At 46.1% G+C, this 22,262-nt stretch overlaps 1 protein-coding gene across 1 annotated transcript in view; it reads right to left on the reverse strand.

Annotated features, from left to right (window-relative positions):
- Nucleotides 1-1,990: 1,990 nt before the first annotated feature.
- LOC120841511 (GDP-fucose protein O-fucosyltransferase 1) overlaps nucleotides 1,991-22,262 on the reverse strand; it is a 37,206-nt gene continuing 16,934 nt past the window's right edge. The window contains exons 5-7 of the mRNA XM_040212417.2: nucleotides 12,710-12,902; nucleotides 9,842-10,075; nucleotides 1,991-6,840 (exon numbers count right to left, since the gene is read on the reverse strand). Of these exons, the coding sequence (XP_040068351.1) occupies nucleotides 6,646-6,840; nucleotides 9,842-10,075; nucleotides 12,710-12,902 (622 nt within the window). The 3' untranslated portion in view covers nucleotides 1,991-6,645. The remainder of the gene's footprint in view (nucleotides 6,841-9,841; nucleotides 10,076-12,709; nucleotides 12,903-22,262) is intronic.

Genomic DNA, 22,262 nt, shown 5'->3' on the forward strand with positions numbered 1-22,262 from the left:
TAGCGTAAACATTTCAAAATATTGAAAGATAAAAAAATTTAGCTTCAGCTTTCAGCTGAGAATTTTAATTGTCTATAAAGTTATTTGTCGTTCTTTTTTGCCAGTTTTTTATGTCCCTCTTCCAGTACTGTCGCATATTTGTAGGTTTGTATTATTTTCAAGTTTATTTCTTGTTGGTTTTATTTCGGATATTATTTGCGTAAGCATTCGGGAGACTGACCTTCCAGAAGTGATTCGGGAGCCCCGATTTTGTTCTTATATAATTCTGAGCCATTATAAGTTCAACTCAAAGTAAATAATTTTAATACCACGGTGTTTGTACCTGAGTACGGTCATATTAGTGCGCACGTATTTAGTTTTACATTAACACTTCTGAAATATTCATATATCACTAATTGTCGCATTTCTATTTGCCTGGCTAACAAAAGTTTGTCAACCCAATTTTTTTCTTTAGCGATCTGGCGTCTTCCAGCATATTAACTAATTTATTATTATTTATTAAAATTATGAGAACGTAGTACTTCATTGTCCCAAACTCTGTTTCTATAATGAATTTAACAAAATTAATAAATGTCAATATGTGACATTTGTGCAGCGATGCTTAAAGGGATACTTCAACGAAATTTGAAATATTCCCGTCGTGTTCAAAAATAGGTTGATTATGATCCACAATATCCGTAAAAGAATATCGCACGTTTGTGTTTTGGGCCTGGTGGCTGTATTTTTCGTTATAAACGGCCCACTCTGGCAAGCGCTCGGACAAGGCTCAGCGGAGACCACGTGACATCCAACGCAATCGTGACGTAGGTCGTCTCAAGATGAGCAAAGCTATGGCAAGGCTGACGTCGATAAAATGGCCTAGTCGTTCCAGCCACCGAAGCGGCTTCTTTTGTACGAATTTTGAGCGACGGGTTAATCTTCTATAATCTTGTAGGGGGACAATAGCGACTTCTGCGACACACAAAAGGCATTCTCTGGAAGAGGGGAGTTCCTCCTTCCCCTCTTCTTTCGTCGTGGCCGGAGGTGAGACAAGCTCCGTCACTAGCTGTCAAGATTCCTAGACGGGCATTACAAGCGAGGCGTTAGCGACATCCACCAGGTGCTCTTTGCTAATCGTTTAATTCGTTTTAAAATTCCTTTCCGAGACATTTTTAACAAAATATTGGTATGTTTAATGTGATACTGCTCCTTTGAACACATATAGACAAAAAAATGAGAGCCGAAATTTCGTTGTAGTAACCCTTTAAAGGGATACTTCAACGAAATTTGAAATATTCCCGTCGTGTTCAAAAATAGGTTGAATATGATCCACAATATCCGTAAATGACAATCGCACGTTTGTATTTTGATCCTGGTGGCTGTATTTTTCGTTATAAACGGCCCACTCTGGCAAGCGCTCGGAGAAGGCCCAGCTTAGAGCACGTGACATCCAACGCAATCGTGACGTAGGTCGTCTCAAGACGAGCAAAGCTACGGCGAGGCTGACGTAGAGAGGATGGCCTAGTCGTCCCAGCCACCGAAGCGGCTGCTTTTGTACGAATTTTGAGTGACGGGTTAATCTTCTATAATCTTCTAGGGGGGCAATAGCGACTTCTGCGACACACAAAAGGGATTCTTGGGAAGAGGGGAGTTCCTCCTTCCCCTCTTCTTTCGTCGTGGCCGGAAGCAAGACAGTTATCGTCACTACCTGTCAAGGTTCCTAGACGGGCATTACAAGCGAGGCGTTAGCGACATCCACCAGGTGCTCTTTGCTAATCGTTTAATTCGTTTTAAAATTCCTTTCCGAGACATTTTTAACGAAATATTGGTATGTTTGATGTGATACTGCTCCTTTGAACAAATATAGACAAAAAAATGAGTGCCGAAATTTCGTTGTAGTATCCCTTTAAAGGGATACTACAACGAAATTTTCGCGTGGAGAAGTTGGTTGAACAGCTATAGCTGTTCAACCAACTTCTCCACGCGAAAATCCAGAACAAACGCCAGTCTGTTCAGCATCAAACTGCCACAGCCAAAGAAAGGTTTGCTCATATCACAGGCATGGCAGTATTTATTCAAAATCCTAAAAGTATTCATACCAAAATAGTTGGCTTGAGCATTATGCTGCAGCCGCAGCAGGCATATGAACGCTATTCCACAAAAGGTCTTTCGAGGTTTCAGTGAAGAGTGCCCAGTTCTGGAATGGTTGATTCACAACACCCAGAGAACTGGAAGCCAGGTCAATCGTGTCTCTGCAGCGATCATTTCGCAAAGGAATGCTTTTACCATACTGACACAGCATACAGGACTAAAAAAAAAAGTAAACGGACACGTGATACATTCACATCTTGGTATCATGAATTACTGAGCATTTTGCACGTAGCAGTAGTTACTGAGCACGTAAAACATTCCAATGCGGTAACAGCTTTAATACAGGCACGTCATTTAATTTCGTGCATCATTCAAAGTGTTTTTTCAACTGATAAAACTGCTGTCATGTATAGATAAATGTATACTTGGCACTGCAGTAATTGTCCTTCAGACTGGGATGTGCACACTGTAATATTACGTAACTCCAGTTCAAAAGAATAAAAACATAAAACATAGGACAGAACATTACTTATTGAAATAAGAGTGCACTACCATATGAGCACATTTGCATCACTGATTGAGCCAGCAGTAGAGCCAAATATGGGACCTTCCTACTCTACAACACCAATGATGGATCACAAAGCCCTACAATCTTGAGACATTCTATGGCACATAACATAGAATGGCTGGAAACAGAAACAAAAAAAAAAAAAGCTTAGAACTTATAGTGACAGGAAGCAGCAAGACTTTAAAAAGGCTAACTCTGATGAGGCAAGTTTTAGAAGAGTTTCACAACAAGCAGGTCCAAAGATGCTGCAGACAGGAAAGCGATGCCTGGTGTAAAGCCAACTGAACATGTGAGCAATTGAAAACGACCTAGAGAAACTGATGAAAAGAAATAATGTTGGAATCGCTGCACAGTTTGTCGTTAAATTGTGATATCGTTTTGCACCGTCTTTTACTGCATATAAATTTTTTTTTTTATTATGCTGCCTAGGATCTGATATGGAAATTTTAGGAATATTTATTGTGAACGTACATAAGTCTCCTACCACATTTAAAACAATTCATAGAATTTTTTTATCCGTCTACATTCTATGGCAAACCAACGCCTTTCGTTGAAGCATTGCTGAAGTTTAAATATATTTTCTCTCACTACATATATATATATATATATATATATAAACATATTATGAATATGGAGTGGACACTTCCCCTCCAGAAAAGTTGTCTGTAATGTGAATTGTTTATATCAAAGAGACAAAAATGCATGCATTTACCCAATTCGTCTCCAAAAACTGCCTAAACAGCAGGGTATGCTTATTAACGATATGACATCAGAACCCTCGGTAACTGCATCACCTTTAAAACTAATTCACACAATTTTCTGATCAAACAGTCTACTTCCTGCAGACGGGCCTCCTGCAACCAGCCAGCAACTTTTGTTGTAGCAGTGCTGCAATTCAAATGTTTCTTACTTCATTGATATTTGTGTATAATCATAACACCCTTGATATTTGCAATTCAGAAACTAATAGATGATATGATCCAGGCATTAGCAAATAGTGGCCTTCAAAGCAAATTCGAAGCGAACGGTAGTTTTGCACAGATATTTTTTTATGAAATATAAAGTAGTTTCTCCAAGCCATTCACCATCGTGCACAAAAATTCAGCCGAACTCAATAAGGCTGTTCCCAACCTTCCACTCGTCCACCTCTAAGCTCGGTTAATTTTAATGACTGTATATATGAATTGTGGCAAGTCAACAACAAATTTGTTGCAACTTTCCTAATCAAAAATATTAATTTCAAATTTGACAAAAAATAAATGAAAGTCGTTTACAACTCCCTGTAACCCCGAATTAGAGCACAGCTCTTGAGGTGGAAGAGGGGATGGTATGAGGAGGGTATGCACCTCCTCCTCCTCTATATCCTCTCCTCCCTCTTCCTCCTCTTTCTCCTCCCTTCCTCCCCATCCCTCCCTCGTGACGTCACTCGTGGCTCTAATGACCCTCGAGACATCACTCATAAAGGTCGCAACCTTCACGTGACCTTCACTGTAAAGGTCGCAACCACCACAAGTGACCTTCGTGACATCCCTCGTGACGTCATTATGGGAAACGTCCCATAATGCAACGTGCAGTTACGAGTGACGTCGCTCGTGACCCTCGTGACGTCATTATAGGATATGTCCCATAATGCAACGCACGGTAATGCCTACGCCTCTCAAGCCGAAAACGGGCGCCTAAAAGCTGTGCTTTACAACAAAACATGCACGAATGACGAATGTGGGTTGTCAAGACATCGCCGCCTAACACATGCTATAATAATCGCAGCGGGTAAGCCACGTTGAGTGCTCTTCTTACCGATCTTATGGGAGCCAGCTGCAGAGCTGGCTCCCATACGAGGAAGCCAGCTGTGCAGCTAGTACTTCTTTATGGTTCCTATCTGAGACATCATGACCTGTATTATCCATTGCCAACGGCAATTTTCGATGGTCCGTGTAAAGAGTACCGTGAAAGCTTGTAGCGATTGTGACCTTAAAACAAGACCATCAAGGGTGACCTCGACATCTCTCTTATTTCCATTAATGGAAGTAGAATTCATCCTAATCAAGACGTCATAGTGAGCATTCGGCACATCTCTAAAGGCCGACCACGACAACACTTTTGGCAGCGCACATCGACAATACCCACGTAGCCCGCAAGTATTGCTTTTCCGCAGTGCACGAATGCTCCGTGAAAAGCACACTCGACAAGGCTGATAAGCCTCAATCGACGCCTCAAAACACGTGAATATCGCAATTAGTTTCCAAGTTAATATTGAATGGTGTATTATTCGTAAATACTATTCAGAAGTTTGAATATTCGCAAAACACAAATATCACATTTGTTGGGTGCATTACCCCTTGAACGCATAATTGAAGTAGTAGCTACATATACAACAGATGCGTGCCACCTGCTTGGTTGGTCAAACACAGACATGCAAACGTGAAAATGCGTAGGATGAGTTCAGAGATGCTATTGCATCTAATAACCACAGTGATCGGGCACATTTGCACCGACACTCCAATTTCACTCCACAAACGCATAGGAGTATGTATGCGTGCTCGTATGAACCCAGCATTAGGCAATAAACAATGAGCCTGGTTTCAAGCAGGAAGCTTTTGAAGCACAGAAAAGGGAAGCAGAAACAAGAAAGGGCCAGAGATAAGTAGTACGCCACCTCAGAAAGCTACGGACCATAGGACAGTCAAGTTATTAAAAAGCAGGTAGGGTGCTTGGACCGTGCCAAATGGGCTTTGTAGATAGACGTTGGCGTTCATGACGACACCCGGCCAGTCGCGATCGAAGTTCTCTAATTTTTGTAGTGGCCCTCAATGCAGGCTGGAAAGTGTCACGTCACACGCGTATGGCAAAACCTCATTAAATCGACCTCCATTAAATTGGAAGATTCAAACCGCCAACACTGTACCAGCAAACACGCGTGGTCAGTGGCGCCAAACACTTAACGATTGGTGGGAGGGTCCGACGCACGCCAGTTCTCGCGAGCTATACCTTGGTTCACGGAGCAATGACGACGCAAAATATGCCTAAAGGGCACTCCTGGAGATGCGAGCAGGCATCGGTTGGAACGTTTGCCGCAAGCGTTAGGCCGCACGATTGAGGCAAAGACAAAGCTAGCGTGCAACATAAACGAAACGCAGGCGCTTGCACCGCTACAATCACCGATTGTCGAGGGGGGCAACGCGGTTCTTGCTCTCTAGCAAAATAATTTGTTGGCCTAGTTGGTTAAACATCACGAAAATAGGAAGCACGAAGGACAAGGAGAAGTGGAAGACTACGAAGGACAAGTTCTTTATTCGTAAGTGCTATTCAAAATCCGTAAGTGTCAAGAGAAGCGCTTGTGTCCTGTCTAGACTTCCACTTGTCCTTGTCTTTCGCACTTTCTATTTTCGTGTGGTTCTTGTTCTCTTTCACTGCTTTTACCCGCGTTTCACACTACTGGACGGACATAAAAAAAAAGCATTTGGCCTGATTTTCAACAAGGCCGCGTTCACGAGCAGCGCGCAAGTTCTTCCAACCGAATGGAGCCTTCCCTTCTCCGGCGGCGAGCTTTGGGAAATGCGGCATCTCCGACCAGTGTGTTTACCGGGCCTTCGTCGGCGGTCCCTCGGTCTTCACCTGACAACGTCACCCTCGTGCCCTGCCGTTGTTCGCCGTGATCCTGGATGTAGCACATCGGCGGAGGTGAATATGACCAACACTCACTCCGCCGTAGGTTGTTCTCCAGTTGGACAGTTCGCAGAAGCTTTGGCAGCCAGGAAATTAGACGCCACGATGACGGCGAGACTTACGTTTGCTCCTCTTTTTCGCCGAAACCTGTATGACCAACCGCCGGGATTGCGACATCCAACGGCACGACGCGGCGGCACCCGCGGCATAGTTTGTCGCTTCTTGGGGGCCGCTTTCGACGCGCGGGAGGTGCGAAACGCTAAACACGCCAGACGAAGAAGCGTTCTGGGCACCGCACCTCCCCGACCCCAGCCCTTTCCCTCTATAAAGGACGTCCTCCCTTAGAGCTCCTGGTGTGGGTGTGGCTTGGCCGGCGGCGGGAAGGCCCAGAAGGAGGTGGACAGCCCCAGCACGTCCCTGTGCCTCTTGGCGAAGGCGCTGAAGGAGGACACGCAGTTCCCCACAAAGTGGTTCGCCAGTCCCAGGATGGCCAGGTCCACGTGCGGTTCGCTCGGCTCTCGCGCGTGGGCCACCACCTGAAACAACGGTTTTTCCCTGAAATGAACCGCCCGGCGGCCTGACCAAGGCACACTTCCTGAGTCTGCACGTGCCACGGCGAGGATCAGATCCAGGGGTTTTATGCGCTAAACCGACGAAGGGCATTTGGCACACCCCAACAGAGGACTGAAGAGTCATTTTGACCACCTGGGGATCTTTTGATTTGCAACCGAAGGCTCGGTTTCATGTTAAAGTTCAGCTGCGTGCCTTCTCAACCTCCATCGAGTTGTGGACACTTCGGCTGGGAATCCGACCTGCCACCTGGGGTTCTATAGGCCGGCACTTTGCTCGGAGCCACCGACCGTATGTACTGCTGCTGACTGCACGCGTCACAAAGACCTAAAATACATCTGGTGATAATACGAGGCTTTTAAGGCAGTTACTAATGTTTGAAGCTTAACCTTAAATTGAGCAGGAAATTGTGCATCTCACTAACTCGAAACGGTGTTCCCCTCAATGACGTCACACCGTGGTTCCCATGATCGTCAAAAGTGGCTACAGATCAGGAATTATTCAATTATTTCCTCAGCAATTATGCAGCAGAATCGCACTGCTTCGGCAGAAGGTGAAGTGTTTTCTCTTTCTCACTTATGCAAAGATATGCAAGATAAAGAAATACAAGCTGCAAATTCGTTCAACATAAAAATCGTTGCACTGCCCCTTAAAGGGGTTTCTCAAGGACCCTATCTGACCTTAAAGACCACATGCAAAGGAAAACAAATTTTTTTTTAGACAGCTTAGATGGAAAAAGGATGTCATAAAACGATTTTACAACCAAGAAAAAAACTTTTTAAAGTTATATTTACGGCGCTATACGAATTTGTACTTGGCGCTCGCGGGAGCCGCCGCTGGTCACGTGGTAGGCCCGCACGCCGAGCGTTGCGCGAACGCCGCTTCAACGCGTTGCTCCACGCCACTGTCGCTGCCGCCGCACAAGTTTGTCTGCTTCGGGGCGCCGCCGCCGTCGTCTGACCGGCACACAGGTCTATCACGTCTGCTTGCACTTTTTCAGGAGTTTCCTTTGGGCTCTAAAAGTTACTTATTCATTTTAGTTTCTTGTTATACTTCACAGAAAGATGAATAAGTTACTTTTAGAGGCCAGAGGAAGCTTCCGAAAGAGTGCAAGCACCACGTGACAAATATGGGCCCGTCACATGATAAACAAGGGCCACTTTTCTGCGGCGCTTGCCGGCGCCAACTACAAATTCGTATAGCGCCGTAAATATAGCTCTAAAAAGTTTTTTTCTTGGTTGTAAAATTGTTTTATGATATCCTTTTTCCATCTAAGCTGTTTAAAAAAATGTTTTTTTCTTTGCGTGTGTCCTTTAAAGGAACACTGCAAGGGGGAAAAAAAGTTTTTTTTAAAGGGCATAGATGGGACACATACTTTTTCAAATAAACACTCCGCGAAAAAAAAAATTGTTGCACAATATTTGCATTAGACGCAATTTGGGTGGAGGTCACAGCCCACTCTAAGCCCCGCCTACAGATCAGTGGCTCTGCCCATCATCCAGTGCGTCTAGTCTGCAAGTCTAATACCGCCTGCTAGTCATGAAAGCAGACAAGCGGCAGCCTCCGGCATCGTCTGCTATTTCATTCCTGTCTATCGTCGCCTGCAATGCCACGAGACATAGACATGAAAGCTGCGCATTGGCGTCTGTTTTTGCCGTCGTCCGTCTGCTATTCATCCCCCATCTAAAAACTTCTGCAACGCTTTGAAAACGCGACCACGAAAGCGGCATTCTAATGTTCCATCATGCACGAGCCACGATCCAATACAAGCATCTGTCAGCATCTATCTATACGCGTAATAAGCGACCGAGAGAACAAAAAAATCAACAAAATAAATATGCAGTCTTCCTAGCTTTAGTGTTCATGTTATTTTTTCTTCATATGGCATCCGCAAGCAAGGTGGGTGAGCGTCATGATGCATAATTAAAATGCGACATAAAAATATTTGCTTTGGTAGGCCAGGTGCACTGCAAGACTTAAAGGCTTGCCTTTCGAAGCAATGACAGGAACATACCTAGACAAACTTGATGCGAGCCGAATGCCCGATTGCCTCGAATTAAATGGCTCTAAAATTCTTACCTGTGTAGGTATCTTCTTGGTATTGAGACTATGGTCACAATCACGACGGTTTGTTTGTTGTTGGCTTATCGAGCTCAAGGAGCTTCACTTGTTAAGCACTCCGCAGACGCCGGCAGCCATATTTGTTAATGCTTCAAACCAAAGCAGGAGAAGCAATCTCAGAATAGTACACTTAAAAACAATAATGACTCCATCTTCATTATTTGCTTCTCAAACATAAAAGAATAGTAAATTAAAATGCTATTTCGCCACGGAGGTACAAATTTACAAACAACCTTCTACACATCAATCATCTCTCCAGCCAGTGAGAGATGTAAGCACCTTGCAAGCACGGGGCGGGGCTTAGCGGGCTGCAACCTCCACCTTCTGCACCTAAATCGCATCTAACAACAAAAACTGCGCAAAAAAAAAAAATTTTTGTGGAAAATATATTAAAAATATTGTATGTCCCATCTATGCTCATTAAAAAAGTTTTTTTTTTTCTTGCAGTGTTTTTTAAGGGGCTCCTCGAGGCCTCTTTTTGACCTTCAAGGGATCCTCAAGATATTTTTTGGACCTTAGGAAGTTCTTAAGATAGCTTTTTGACCTTAAAGAGTCCCTCCCTGGGACATAAGAGACTTTTGATCCTAAGGGGTTCCTCAAGGTTCTTTTTTGACAGCAAGGGGTTCCTCAATGTTCACCTCGACATTAGGGGTTCCTGGAGGTCCCCTCTGGACCTAAAGGGGCTTTTAAAGATAGCTTTGAACATAAGGGGCTCTTCAAAGTCCCTTCTTCACCTGAAGGGGTTTTTAGACGTCTCATTTTGACCTAACAAATTTCCTCAGGGTCCACACATTTTAGAGCTCGTAGCGCCAAACATCCGTCACCCCTCAGAGGTGCGCTACGCACGTGCAGTGGCTCCAGAGCCTTGTTGATGGCCGGCAGCATGTGGTCGTTGTCCGAGGCCACGAAGACAGTGCGTGCCTTCAGGGCCCTGACGACGCGCTTGAGCTGTGCCAGCACCGTGTCCCCCTGGGGCAGACAGGCCTCCCTGGGCAGAGGGCCTTTCTCCCCAGAGTAGCCCACGCACTGGGGAGCCGAGAAGAGCAGCGGGCTGTCTTCCAGGTGCTCACAGGCACGTTCCTGCGGGGTACAGAAGACATCCGTAAAACATTCGGGCCTCCACAAAGCAAAGAGCCTGGGCCTATAAAAAGCATTATTTACCTCGATGCTACAAATACAGTCAGTACACACAGAATGTGTTGTTTCTTGAACCTTTTCGTAATGTCAAATCATGCAACATAGTTGCATAATCTTGTCTGAAGGTCGCCTTTATGCTTCACCACTCACCCACAGATCTTTTGATTCGTTCTCCGACGTCAAATCGCCTGATTTGACAAAGCTGAACGACCGCCAACTAGTGGAAAGAAACCTCAAGTTGGCATTCCTGATCTCGACTACAACAACCATTTTTCAATTTCTTCTTTCTTTCAGCATAAAGTAAACCTATTAATTATCACCGTACCATTTTGGTGGAGGAGTGTACAGTCGAATCTCGTTAAATTGAACTTGAGGGGGACCGAAAATTTGTTCGAATTGAACGGAGTTTGAATTAAAGAAAGCTCATTAAATGGATACTTACGTGCAGCGCTGCATTGGGCGGCGCATGTGCACTGAGCTAACACGAGTGATGAGTTCCGGGACATTTATTTACACCGATCACCAACTGAAGTAACCTGTGATGCATGCCTGTGCACGCGCGTTCCGAAGTCGTGAATGAACAAATATTGCTTGGAGCTGGAGACTAGCACTAACGTGGCATCAGCATTCTCTTGGCACGAGCAGTAGCGCGCAGTTGTGCCCAGCACCGATGCTACATCAGTTGCACTAGGTGGGGACATTTCTTCGCTGGCATCGGAATCTTCGCCACTGAGGGTTGAACGGTCTTCAGATGTCGCCTGTTGAAAGCACGTAGCCTGAATGATCTCAGCGTCAGTTATTCATGACGCTTGGAATCCAGATAACGTCAGTCGCACGCCCACTGAAAACATGCTGAAGAGCAGCAACACGCGAGTGTAAGGCAAGAAACATAACTGTCGCACTCCCACCAGAAACATGCTGAAGTGCAGCAATGCGCGAGTGCAAGGCAAGAAACCTAACTGTCGCACTCCCGCCAAAAACATGCCGAAGCGCAGCAACGCGCAAGTGCAAGGCAAGAAACGTAACTGTTGCGCTCCCACCGAAAACCAAATGAAAACACGCCGAAGAGCAGTGGCGCAGCACCGTCACCGTGGAAGAGAGAAAACGACAACCACCACTGCCAGCACCACACCGCAAATCACAGCATTCAAGGCCACCACGTCATCAGTTGTCACAGTTACTTAAAACTGAAGTCGGGAGTAGCAGCTGGCGCACGGCGTAGCACGGCCACACAGCCGGGTCGGAGGCGCTATTGCGTGAGTTAGCCCGCTCCTTGGAGCATGGTCAGCGGCACGGGATGTTCGAATTAACCGGCGAGAACGCTTAGACGTTAGAATTACCGGGCGTTTTCACACATTGAAACACATATAGTGTGGACCGGACCACAGCGTCAGTTCAAATAAATCGAAAGTTTGAATTAAGCGTGTTTGAATTAACGAGATTCGACTGTACTTATCACTAACGATATGACCATATCACATTGTTGCCTTTAAGATTTACCTCTCCCACAGGTCTTTTAAATATTGTCATGAAGTCCAATCATGTGATACATTCATGTGTATAGCCACAGGGTTGCGCCTAGGTGCTTCCTGCCCTTGGCATATTAAAGTAACTAACATTTCACAAGTCTCCCCTTGGCACAGTGGTAGACTGTCGGACTCAGAGTTTTGGTGTCCTAGGGTTGATTCTCATCGGAGAATGTTACAAACATTCTTTCTATTAATTTATTCATTTTTTGTCCTGATTTTTTCTTTGAAATCAGTGTTACACATTCTCGTATTGTTGCATCAAACTTTTTGACCTTTGTAATCACAGCCTTTAAAGATTCTTCGTTAAAATGGCCCATCTGGCCTGTCGGACTCGCCACAGTGCCCAAACAATGCTGGGACCCAAGCAGCAGGACTGATTAGTATTAGTCGTGAAGAACCAATGGCTGATACTGGAAACAGGGGTTCTTCCCTAAGCGTTTGCTCATGTGTCATTCAAAAGACTGTGTCCCCTCAATTTGATATTCTGAAAATGTTGCCCCGAGTGGTAAGCAAAGTAACAATAAATATCCGCTTTGGTAGGAAGTCTGCTGAAAGAAATAGTTACCAAGAAAGAAAAAGGCAAATGCACGAATGAAGGAAGGGCTGGCCTTATGTCGATACAACAGGAAAATCACTATTGACAGAAGCTAAAAATATTTGGTGGAAAAAAAGCACAGTAGAACCCCGTCGACAGATTGTCCCGGCTGTCACATTCACAAATGCTGGTCCCGTTGAAATGGGGATATGCGTATTAATTTACCTATCTTTGGGTTTGTCTTTCCCGTTTTTGCATTCAGAAACTTCTACCCGACGCAGCTGAACCCCCGCACTGGATCACCCAGACGTCCATGCACATGAGAGCATGCACGACCTCGTGCCCGGAAATTTTGCTTCCATGGTGGGGTGTCCGTATCAATGCGGTCCGTATTAACGAGACGTGGCCGTAAATAGCCTACATGGCCGTAACTAGCCTCAACGAACAAATATCCACGAGGGGTGACCCCAGAAATTCCGTCGCATTTAAAGAAGGGAGGGGCTTGGGTCTGACCCAGTCGATGCCGTTGCGCAGGTGGATTCCAACGAAGGGTGCCTTGAGGGTGGACGTCACGAAGTGCTTGGCCCGGTGCAGCACCGAGTCGCTCCAGGCCAGGTGTGCCTGGAGGGGCAGGTTCTCCTCCTGCACGGGGAAGCTCGCGGGGGCCCCCGTGAACGCCAGCACGGGCCACCGGCTGGGAGGGTACCTGCCGAAAAAAACGGGGTCGTCCACCGTTCCTGCTACGATACCTTACGAGATGCTCTGTAGCACCTGTTCTGCAGCACTTGTTTCTCACAAAGCTATAGTTGCTGACGGCATCTCTTTCAGATGCCTCTAGCACGTCCTCAGTGTTCTTCAATGTGCTTGGACTGCACGTGCATGCTCGAGGCTCCCGGGAGGCCCAAGTGTTACCCAATATAGAAAACTCACGCCGGAGGTGCGGCAACTGGAGGATCCCCGGCCGTCCTCATTCTGTCTGACTCTAGCTAGTTATATGCAGTCGTGGCTTTAAAATACGGGGAACTGCAAAATCAAATATTTCTAGAGGTGTGCAGATAGTGGTTCCAACAGAAAGGCACGGCGTCATTCATGGCCACAAACCTAGGCTTCGTAAACACATTTTATAACCTGTGCTGTTTATACACCTGCAAATTGTATAGCAGCGATTAACTTCAGATAATGTTCACTCCTTGTGATATGTATATTTTTATGATAAATGTGCTATTAAATGTGTCGAAGTTGAAAACATAAAAATCGACTGCAGCAGAAATCAATGCATCAAATGGAAATAAGAAACAGTAAATCTTTCTCGGGTTACTGGTTCCTGTCAACGCTATTTTTATCAACATGGCCCAACACAAATTTTTAACATTAGGTTCTTTCTTGATCGTTGTGAGTTGCAGCGACTTGAAAATAATTACAATAATTTATATTTAAACTTTTGGCGAACAATTTTCTCTTAACCATATTTTGACACCAAGGGGAGAGGCACAACAGCGCATGCTTGTCAGACCTCCTGCAAGAATGATGGTCGCTTCCCGCATCGCTTGGATAGAAAATCATTGCGATTCAAACGATTACTAACAACCTCCGCGCTTCCCCGTGCCTCGCTGTTCGGCAGCACCATAAGTTGCAGAGTGAATTTTACGACAGTATGAAATGCGGGACATTTTGAAGATGCGGCAATTTCTCGCGGGACACGAGCCCTCAATGCGGGACAGTCCTGCGAGTCGCGGGACGGGTGGTCACTCTAATTGCACTGCTATTCTGCTTCTAACGAGGGAAGTCACACCTTGCCCCCGACAGGATCCCAGTGGCAGCTGTAAGCGTACTGCTTTTGCACTTGCCAGTCGAGCATGTTTGTAACGAGCTCCGTCTCGTTGCAGTTAAAAAAAACGAGGCGTGAATCAGGTTTGCACACACCATAGGCGGAGAATTTTCAATTTTCTGAGGGGCGGGGGGCAAGGAATTTGCTGCCACCTTCTGTTTCCACACTGCCCTTCTTCTCCAATTGCCCTCTTTCACCTCTCTCTCTCCAATTTTATCTCCCCCTCCCCCTCTCTCATTCCGTGCGGAGACATTGTTTTTATAGTCCGTTGCAAGTCAAAAAGGTAGGGCAAGAGAAAGGAAAGTCAGGGAAGAGGAAGCAGACGGAATGCTGGAGAGGAGAGGGGGAAACCTCCTCCACCACTACATAGCATTTCGTCTGCCTCCTCCTCCCCGGCCTTCCTTCCACTCGCCCTACCTTCTTGAGTTGCAATGGACTATAGCAGTTTCACAAACGCGCAAGTGCTCAGGCATCGTCAGTTACTTCTTTTCTTTTCTTTTTTTTTACTTGAAAACAGGCAAACACAATATTATTGCTGTCAGTTCACATCTGGCATTTTAGTACAGAAACCATTTATTTTCTATTAAATACAGCAAAGTAGCTCCAAATGCCATATTCAGAAAATGCAACAGCAAACAAAATGTCACTGCAGGTCACCTTCGTGCAGATAATCACTTGACGAATTAACATGACTGAAGCATGACTTACAATTAATAAACACAATTTGATCTTATCGACAGAATCAAGGGAAAATGTACAAGTACACACAATTTCAACAAAAAACAACACATTTTCAAAATATACAATAACAAAAAAACCAACTCAGCCAGAGACAAACAAATGTAGACAAACCCTTATTTGAAAGGCAACATTAAAAAGACACTACAACAAAATTTTGGAGATTATTTTTTCGTCTTTACATGTTCAGAGGAGCGGTATCACATCACACACAGCAATCTCTTGTTGAAAAAAACACGAAAAGGAATTTTAAACTAATTAAATGATTAGCAACAAACATTGAAGGATGTCGCTAACGCCTCGTTTGTAATGCCAGTCTAAGAACCTTGACAGGTAGTGACGATAACTGTCTCGCATCCTGCCACCACGAGAGAAGAGGGGAAGGAGGAACTCCCCTCTCACTGACAATCTCTTTTGTCTGTCCCAGAAGTCGTTATTGTCCCTCTACAGGCCTGTAGAAGATTACCCCGTCACTCAAAATTCGTACGAAAGCAGCCGCTTCAGTGGCTGGAACGACTAGGACATCCTCTCGACACCAGCCTTGCCGCAGCTTTGCTCGTCCCGAGACGAACTACATCACGACTGCGATGGCTGTCACGTGGTCTCCGTTGGCTGCTTTCCAAGCACTTGCCAGAGTGGACCATTTATAACGAAAAATACAGGCACAAAGCTCAAAATACAAGGAGGAAGAAGACGAAGTTTCAAGTGTTCGGACGAGCTGACATTGAGCTCCACCAAAACACTGGATTTTCACCGGTTTCAGTCACTGGATCGCATTGAAACAGCCGTTAATTATCTACGGAACACGTCTTAGACACGTGAGTAAATTTTTGACCAACCACGTAGAATTTTCGCCCTCTTACGAAGAATATTCCAACACGGAAGTAAGAGGTGGCGCTTGGCCTAGCGCCGGCTAGGTCAAAGAGCGCTTCGAGCTCGCCCAACCTGGCTGTCGCTTCTGCTCTTCACACCATGGAAATCGATGATCTCAACGAAAATGACGGATCATGGCAGACAGTTGGTCTTGCACCCCGATCTTCTCAAGCGGCCACCATCATCATCCGCTTTGGGTCGGCCATACACCTCGAAAAAATTGACGCCCATAACCTAGGAGCCGCAATTCTGGAGGCAGCGCGCCTCACACCCAAAGAGATCGGGGATACCTATGTCAAGGTACGTTCCCTCCAAAACCTAATTGCCATCGACACGTACCGCACTTCCGCCGAAAATAAAATCCTAGCGCTCAGTTCGCTAACCTACCAAAACGTCAAGCTTCATGTGAAGTCTTACAAGGCCAACAGTCCAAACAACGCTAGGGGGGTTATCCACGGCATCAGGCCCCACTACTCCGACCAGTACATCCAAGACTCTCTCATTCTTGAACAAGCCAAGCTCCTTGCTGCACGAAGGATTGGGGAGTCTCAAACCATTCTCATCACGGTAGAGGGACCCAGGCTACCCAGATATGCATTTGTTAACCGAGTCGCCTACCGTCTGTATCCCCATCGACCACGCAGCACCCTGTGCGCGCACTGCTACGATATAGGCCACCGTGCGGACGTCTGCCCATTCAAAGTTGCACACAACACATGCCCCCGATGCAGCAAACGCTTCCCCTCAAACCAGGACCCCACGCAGACCCCCCACGAATGTGAACCGCACTGTGTTAACTGTCAAGGCGAACACCGTCCCAACTCTCCCCTATGTCCTAGAAGACAGCAAGCTGACCAAGCCGTCCAACAGGCCGCAATCGAACGCCGCAACGCCTGGAAAATCTCCAACGGATCCTCCACAAGAAACCACTCCACGCTAGCAGGATTCTCCAACAACTACGAAAAATGGCCAAAGCTGCCGACGTCAAATCGCTTCTCCCTGCTCCAAAGTGAGGAGATTCCACCCAGAGGATCTCAAGCTGGCGCCAACAACCCCAAACAAAAACCAATCGACCCTCAGTTTGTCGGAGAAACTGGCATGCATCATACAAGAAACACCTACCCCAAGGAGGCGCACACCCCCAGCTCAAGACCGGGAACCACAAACCCCCCAACACATGAACAAGAACAGGGCAACAAGCCACACCAGAAGAACACCAAAGTGAGACACTTAGAGCACCCGTCGTGCAGCTATGCTCATGCCCTACAGATTGCACGAGAAAATCCACTAACAGAAAACATTGCAGAAGCCATAAAAGAAGGGATTATATCAAGAAACAACGCATTAGAAATTCCCCAGCACACAAAAAGCACGCACGAGGCACGCCTTAACGCACTTGAAACCAAAATGAACAGCCTAGAGACAAAGGTCGACAACATTCTGGTCAAACTCGACTCTTTCATTAACGTCGTCCAAACTTCGATAGAGGCAAACAACGCTAGTAATCAAGCCAGAGACAACCTCATACAAGAGATCGCCAACAGCCTGACCCAGATATCCAAACAAGTTGAGGACATAGAGGCCGCCACGATCAAAAACGAGCAGCTTATTGCCAACCTCCAAATCACCAGGAAAAGACACGCGCTCTCACCGAACAGGCCCCACAAAGCTCTGGCCGCATTACCTGAGAACGACGACGGAACCATCAACGATGAATAACTCACCAACGGAAACTAATACTCATCCTCGAAAACACACATCACACGTTTATATACTTCAGTGGAACTGCAGAGGTATCCGCCGCAAGAGAGGAATATTCATACAGCATCTCAATTCACTAGAGTTCAAACCCGACATCATAGCCTTGCAGGAAACGAACGGGCCAGTCTCTTTACCTGGCTATGACTCATACGCGCAACCAAGCATAACCAGCAAGAAGGGAGACCAAACCCAAGCCAAATCCATGGCAGTTACTCTAGTATCCAAAAGTCTGGCCTCCATCCAACTGGACACTACCCATCTCAACACGACAACACAAGAAACAGTTGCGGTCAAGATTAAGCATCCGGACTCACCAGACTCCGCCTCAGAGATCCTTGTTATTAACTGCTACTGGACACCACGACAGTACAAAGCAGAGACCAAGCTATTAAGAAAGCTAATGAAAGACAACAATAGAGCTGCAACATTGCTACTTGGAGACTTTAACAGTCAACATCAATCATGGGGTTACACAACTAATACCCCAAACGGAAGGAAATTGGACACCCTAGCCTCGGAACAAGCACTGACACTCCTCAACGACACGACAACCTCAACACGGGAAGGCAACAGCGTCGAGAAAGATACTTCCCCCGACCTGACATTTTACAAGGGCCAACTTAATGTCTCTTGGACAAAAACGCAAGAAAATCTTGGAAGTGACCACTTTATTCTTAAAGTCACCGTCCAGATTGGAAAGGGACACACAAAAAGCGGACCCACAACCAATATTACAAACTGGGACTCCTTTAGACAGGAACTCGCAGAACAAACGGACTATCCGGGAAACCTTAGTTCATGGATTCAAACTCTTCACAGAACCCGAGACAAAAACACAAAAAAAGTATGCAGATCTGAAGACTTCCCTCAGATTGACACACACCTCGTGGCGCTATGGGATAAAAGGCATAAAATCGTTCAAAAATGGCGCAAGAACAATAAAAACCGTAAATTCAAGAAAGCCATACAAGACATAACAGAAGAAGCACAGGACTACGCACAGACACTCGTGACGAACAACTGGCTCGACCTTTGCGATAATCTAAACAACCAATTCCACACAGCAAGGGCATGGAACATACTCCGCACGCTCCTCGGACAGGCTAAACCCAAACACTCTCTAACCAAGATACAGCTCCGAACGGGAAACACTAAAGAACAAATAGTGAGAGCACTGATCGACCAGTTCTATCCTAGCATTGCATCTGAAGATGCTGCAAATACAGAAGACCAAACACCTAGGGAAACGGACGAAGCAGAAGGAATAAGCTCGCCTTTTACGTTGAACGAGCTCACCAGAACCCTCGCCAACATCAAACGAAACTCTTCCCCAGGAGAAGACGGTGTAAGCTACCGAATGCTCCGTAACCTTCCGGACAACCAACTTGAACATTTACTAAAAATCATGAATGCCGCTTGGGAAACTGGCAAAATTCCCCAAGAATGGAAAATAGCCACAATTGTACCAATCCCCAAACCAGGTAAATCGCCCGACCAAATCTCAAATCTCAGGCCTATCTCATTAACATCATGTATAGGCAAAGTTATGGAGAAGTTGGTCCTTGAAAGACTGCTTTGGCACATCGACAAGAACGAATGTTTACCTCACACGATGGTAGGATTCAGATCCCACGTCAGCATGCAGGAAGTCATGCTCCGCATTAAAGAGGACATATATGACCCTGAAAGCACCACCCAGATGCGGACGATCGTTGGACTTGACATCAAAGGGGCGTTTGATAACGTCGCTCACGAAGCAATAATCCAAAAGACAAAAGACCTAGGAGTCGGAAATAGACTAATCAGATACGTCCAAGATTTTTTACGAGACAGATTTGTTCAGGTCAGAGTCGACGACCATACTACTTCACAACACAGAGCTGAGAAAGGAGTCCCACAGGGAGCGATATTGTCGCCCACTCTTTTTAATATAGCCATGAAAGACCTTCCAAACAGACTTCAGAACATACCCAACCTTAAACACGCCGTGTATGCAGACGATATTACACTATGGTGTAACAATGGATCCCCAGGGGAACAACAGGAAACAATTCAAAGGGGTATTGACGCTGTACATAAATACACTAGTGAGCTCGGGCTAACCTGCTCCCAAGAAAAATCCGAATACATAGTTGTAACTAACGCGACCGGAAGGAAGGCCGAAGAAACTAGAAACCACATATATCTCAACATCGCAAACACACAGATAAAACGCAAAGACGTCATACGCATCCTGGGCTTCTGGCTTCAGGACAATGGAAAATGGAACGTTTGGCTAACGAAACTCACCGTAAAAATACAACAAATACATCACATGATAAAGAGAATCACCCGCAAGAACAGAGGCGTACGAGAAGAACATCTGAGACGTATACTTGAGGCCCTCGTATACTCTAGGACTCTATACCAACTACCACACATCCGACTCACCAAGACTCAAACATCCAAACTTGAAACAATTCTTCGCAAAGGCCACAGGCTTGCACTGGGCATCCCACGATTCTCAGCGAATTACCGTATCGAAGCAACCGGCACCTTTAACACGCTGGAGGAGCGGTGCGACATACAACGGCAATCCCAACATGACCGCCTACTTACCTCGAAGCAAGGAAGACAGATCCTCAGGCAGCAGGGTTACCTTACACCTCCCCATGAAGAGATCCCCGACATCCCTCCACCGTGGGAATACATCCCGAGACTAACGGTTCTACCTATCCCTCGGAACATGGACAACGAAAGATACGCCACAAGGAGGGCGGCAACGATCAATAGACTCCGCACCTCTCCAATCCCAGCCCACGTCACACTATACTACACAGACGCCTCACACAAAGAAGAAATGAGCACCACATCAGTCTCCAGTCACTACCTCAACTGGCAGAACAAACACGTAGAAATCCCCACTCCAGAGGAAGCAGAGATAACAGCTATCGGCGAGGCAATAGCACTACCCTACCACCCTACGGAAGACATCCTCATTTGGACGGATAGCCAAGCTGCATGCAGGGCCTTCCGAGATAACACGTTGCCTTCACACATTAGGCAACATATCCAGGATTACCTGCATCTGCGAAGGAACATAACGGTCACGATACAATGGACACCAGGCCATGATGGCCTAAAGGGGAACGAGGAGGCTCACCTCCTCACCCGAGAAGCTTTGCCGGGACCCCCTGCTATATGGCCGCCTGAGTACAACCCACGCACCGAGAGATCCATCTGCAGAACTACAAGGAAATTCACACTTAAGCAACTAAAGGAAAATGTCAGAACTCTGCCCCCTCCTCAACGCTCGCTTGGAAGGAAGGAAGAAGTACTCCTAAGAAGAGCGCAGACATTATCGCTGCTTACAGACAACTTCGTCCATTATATATCTAGAAGTGCTGGGCACCCAACCTGCAAACATTGTGGAGGATACCCAGACAACCACCATACACTCTGGGCATGTCCCAATGCCCAATCTTCAAAACGCACGGCTTTATCTTGCATATCACCTACTCTACGGCCCTCATCCTACGAAGAATGGCTCCGTCCACCCAAACACCTTGTCACCGTGTACCAAGATACTCTCCTCCAACACATCATAACCACCCTCCCAGAAGAGGAATCGTAAACACCCCACAATCTAAAAAAGGCCCGTGTGTCGGCTTTCCCGCGCAGCGCTTGGGGGGCCGGTTGCCGCGACTTGCGGAGGCGGCTCGGCTGGTGGCGTTGCCGAGGCGTGTGTTTGGGCAGGGGGGCGCGGTCTGAGTTGTGACATTGGGCATTGTAAAGCGTCACGCTTGCATTGCTTGGTGTCACGGCTCGGAGTGCGTTTTTTGGTCTGGACATGTGTTTCGGCATCGCCGTTCGCTGGGCTGCCTCCGTGGGTTGCGGTGGTTGGCTCTACGAGTGTTGTGCAGGAGAGTGGACTCACGAGTTTTTTTTTTTTTTTTTTTTTTTTTTTGTTTAGAGTGCAAAACCTTTTCAACGAGCGCCGGACCAGGCGTACAAAAATAAAGTTTACTCTCTCTCTCTCTCTCTCAACATACAAACGTGCAATTGTCATTTACGGATACTGTGGATCATATTCAATCCATTTTTGAACAAGACGGATATATTTCAAATTTTGTTGAAGAATCCCTTTAAGAGATGAACAAGCGACTTAGTAAGTAAGCAAGTAAGTAAGTTTATTTCCTATCAACATGGCTGCTAACATTTTCTCTGTTCGGTCAAATCTCAATGTTGGCTTCTGCATCGTGGTATTTAGTTTTCAGCCGTGAAAATATTGGGAAGAGCAGTTTCAGCGTGAAATATGTGGCGAATTTTGATAACTCTTTCAGGAATCCGCTTGCCTTTGCCCCAGTGTCATTCCACTCGTCAGATGCTAGGTGGTTTGAAAAAACCATCAGCTTTCTATAATTAAAGACTGACCAGAAAAAAGCAGCCTTGAGGGTCCACCTTGTGGGACAAAATGTTCTGAAATTCATATTTATGTCTTCCTCTTGCAGCGCTTGAAACAAAACAAACACAATTCTGAAAGGGTCTTACAAAGCTAATGAGATTGGTAATCCTGTTCAAGAAGTCACGACACATGCTCACATTGTGGTTGAAGTCCTGCAATAAAAGATTTAGGATGTGCGCCATTCAGTGCACATACAGGGGTCAGGGTTCTTCCTGTTGCATGAGCACTTGGAGCCCATTGCGCTTGCCCCTAATGTTTGTAGCACCATTGTAACATTGCCCACGGCACATGGCGATCAGCAAGCTAAAACGGCAGACCATGTCCTTGAGAATGGCGAAGAGTGCGGTCGCTTTCGTGTCTGCTGCATTATAAAAACCACGAAATAACCCCTGTAACTCGAAGTTATCTTTAACAATTCTAAA

This window comes from Ixodes scapularis, unplaced genomic scaffold, assembly GCF_016920785.2.
Source record: "Ixodes scapularis isolate PalLabHiFi unplaced genomic scaffold, ASM1692078v2 PGA_scaffold3__209_contigs__length_174095766, whole genome shotgun sequence".
NCBI classification, from domain to species: domain Eukaryota; kingdom Metazoa; phylum Arthropoda; class Arachnida; order Ixodida; family Ixodidae; genus Ixodes; species Ixodes scapularis.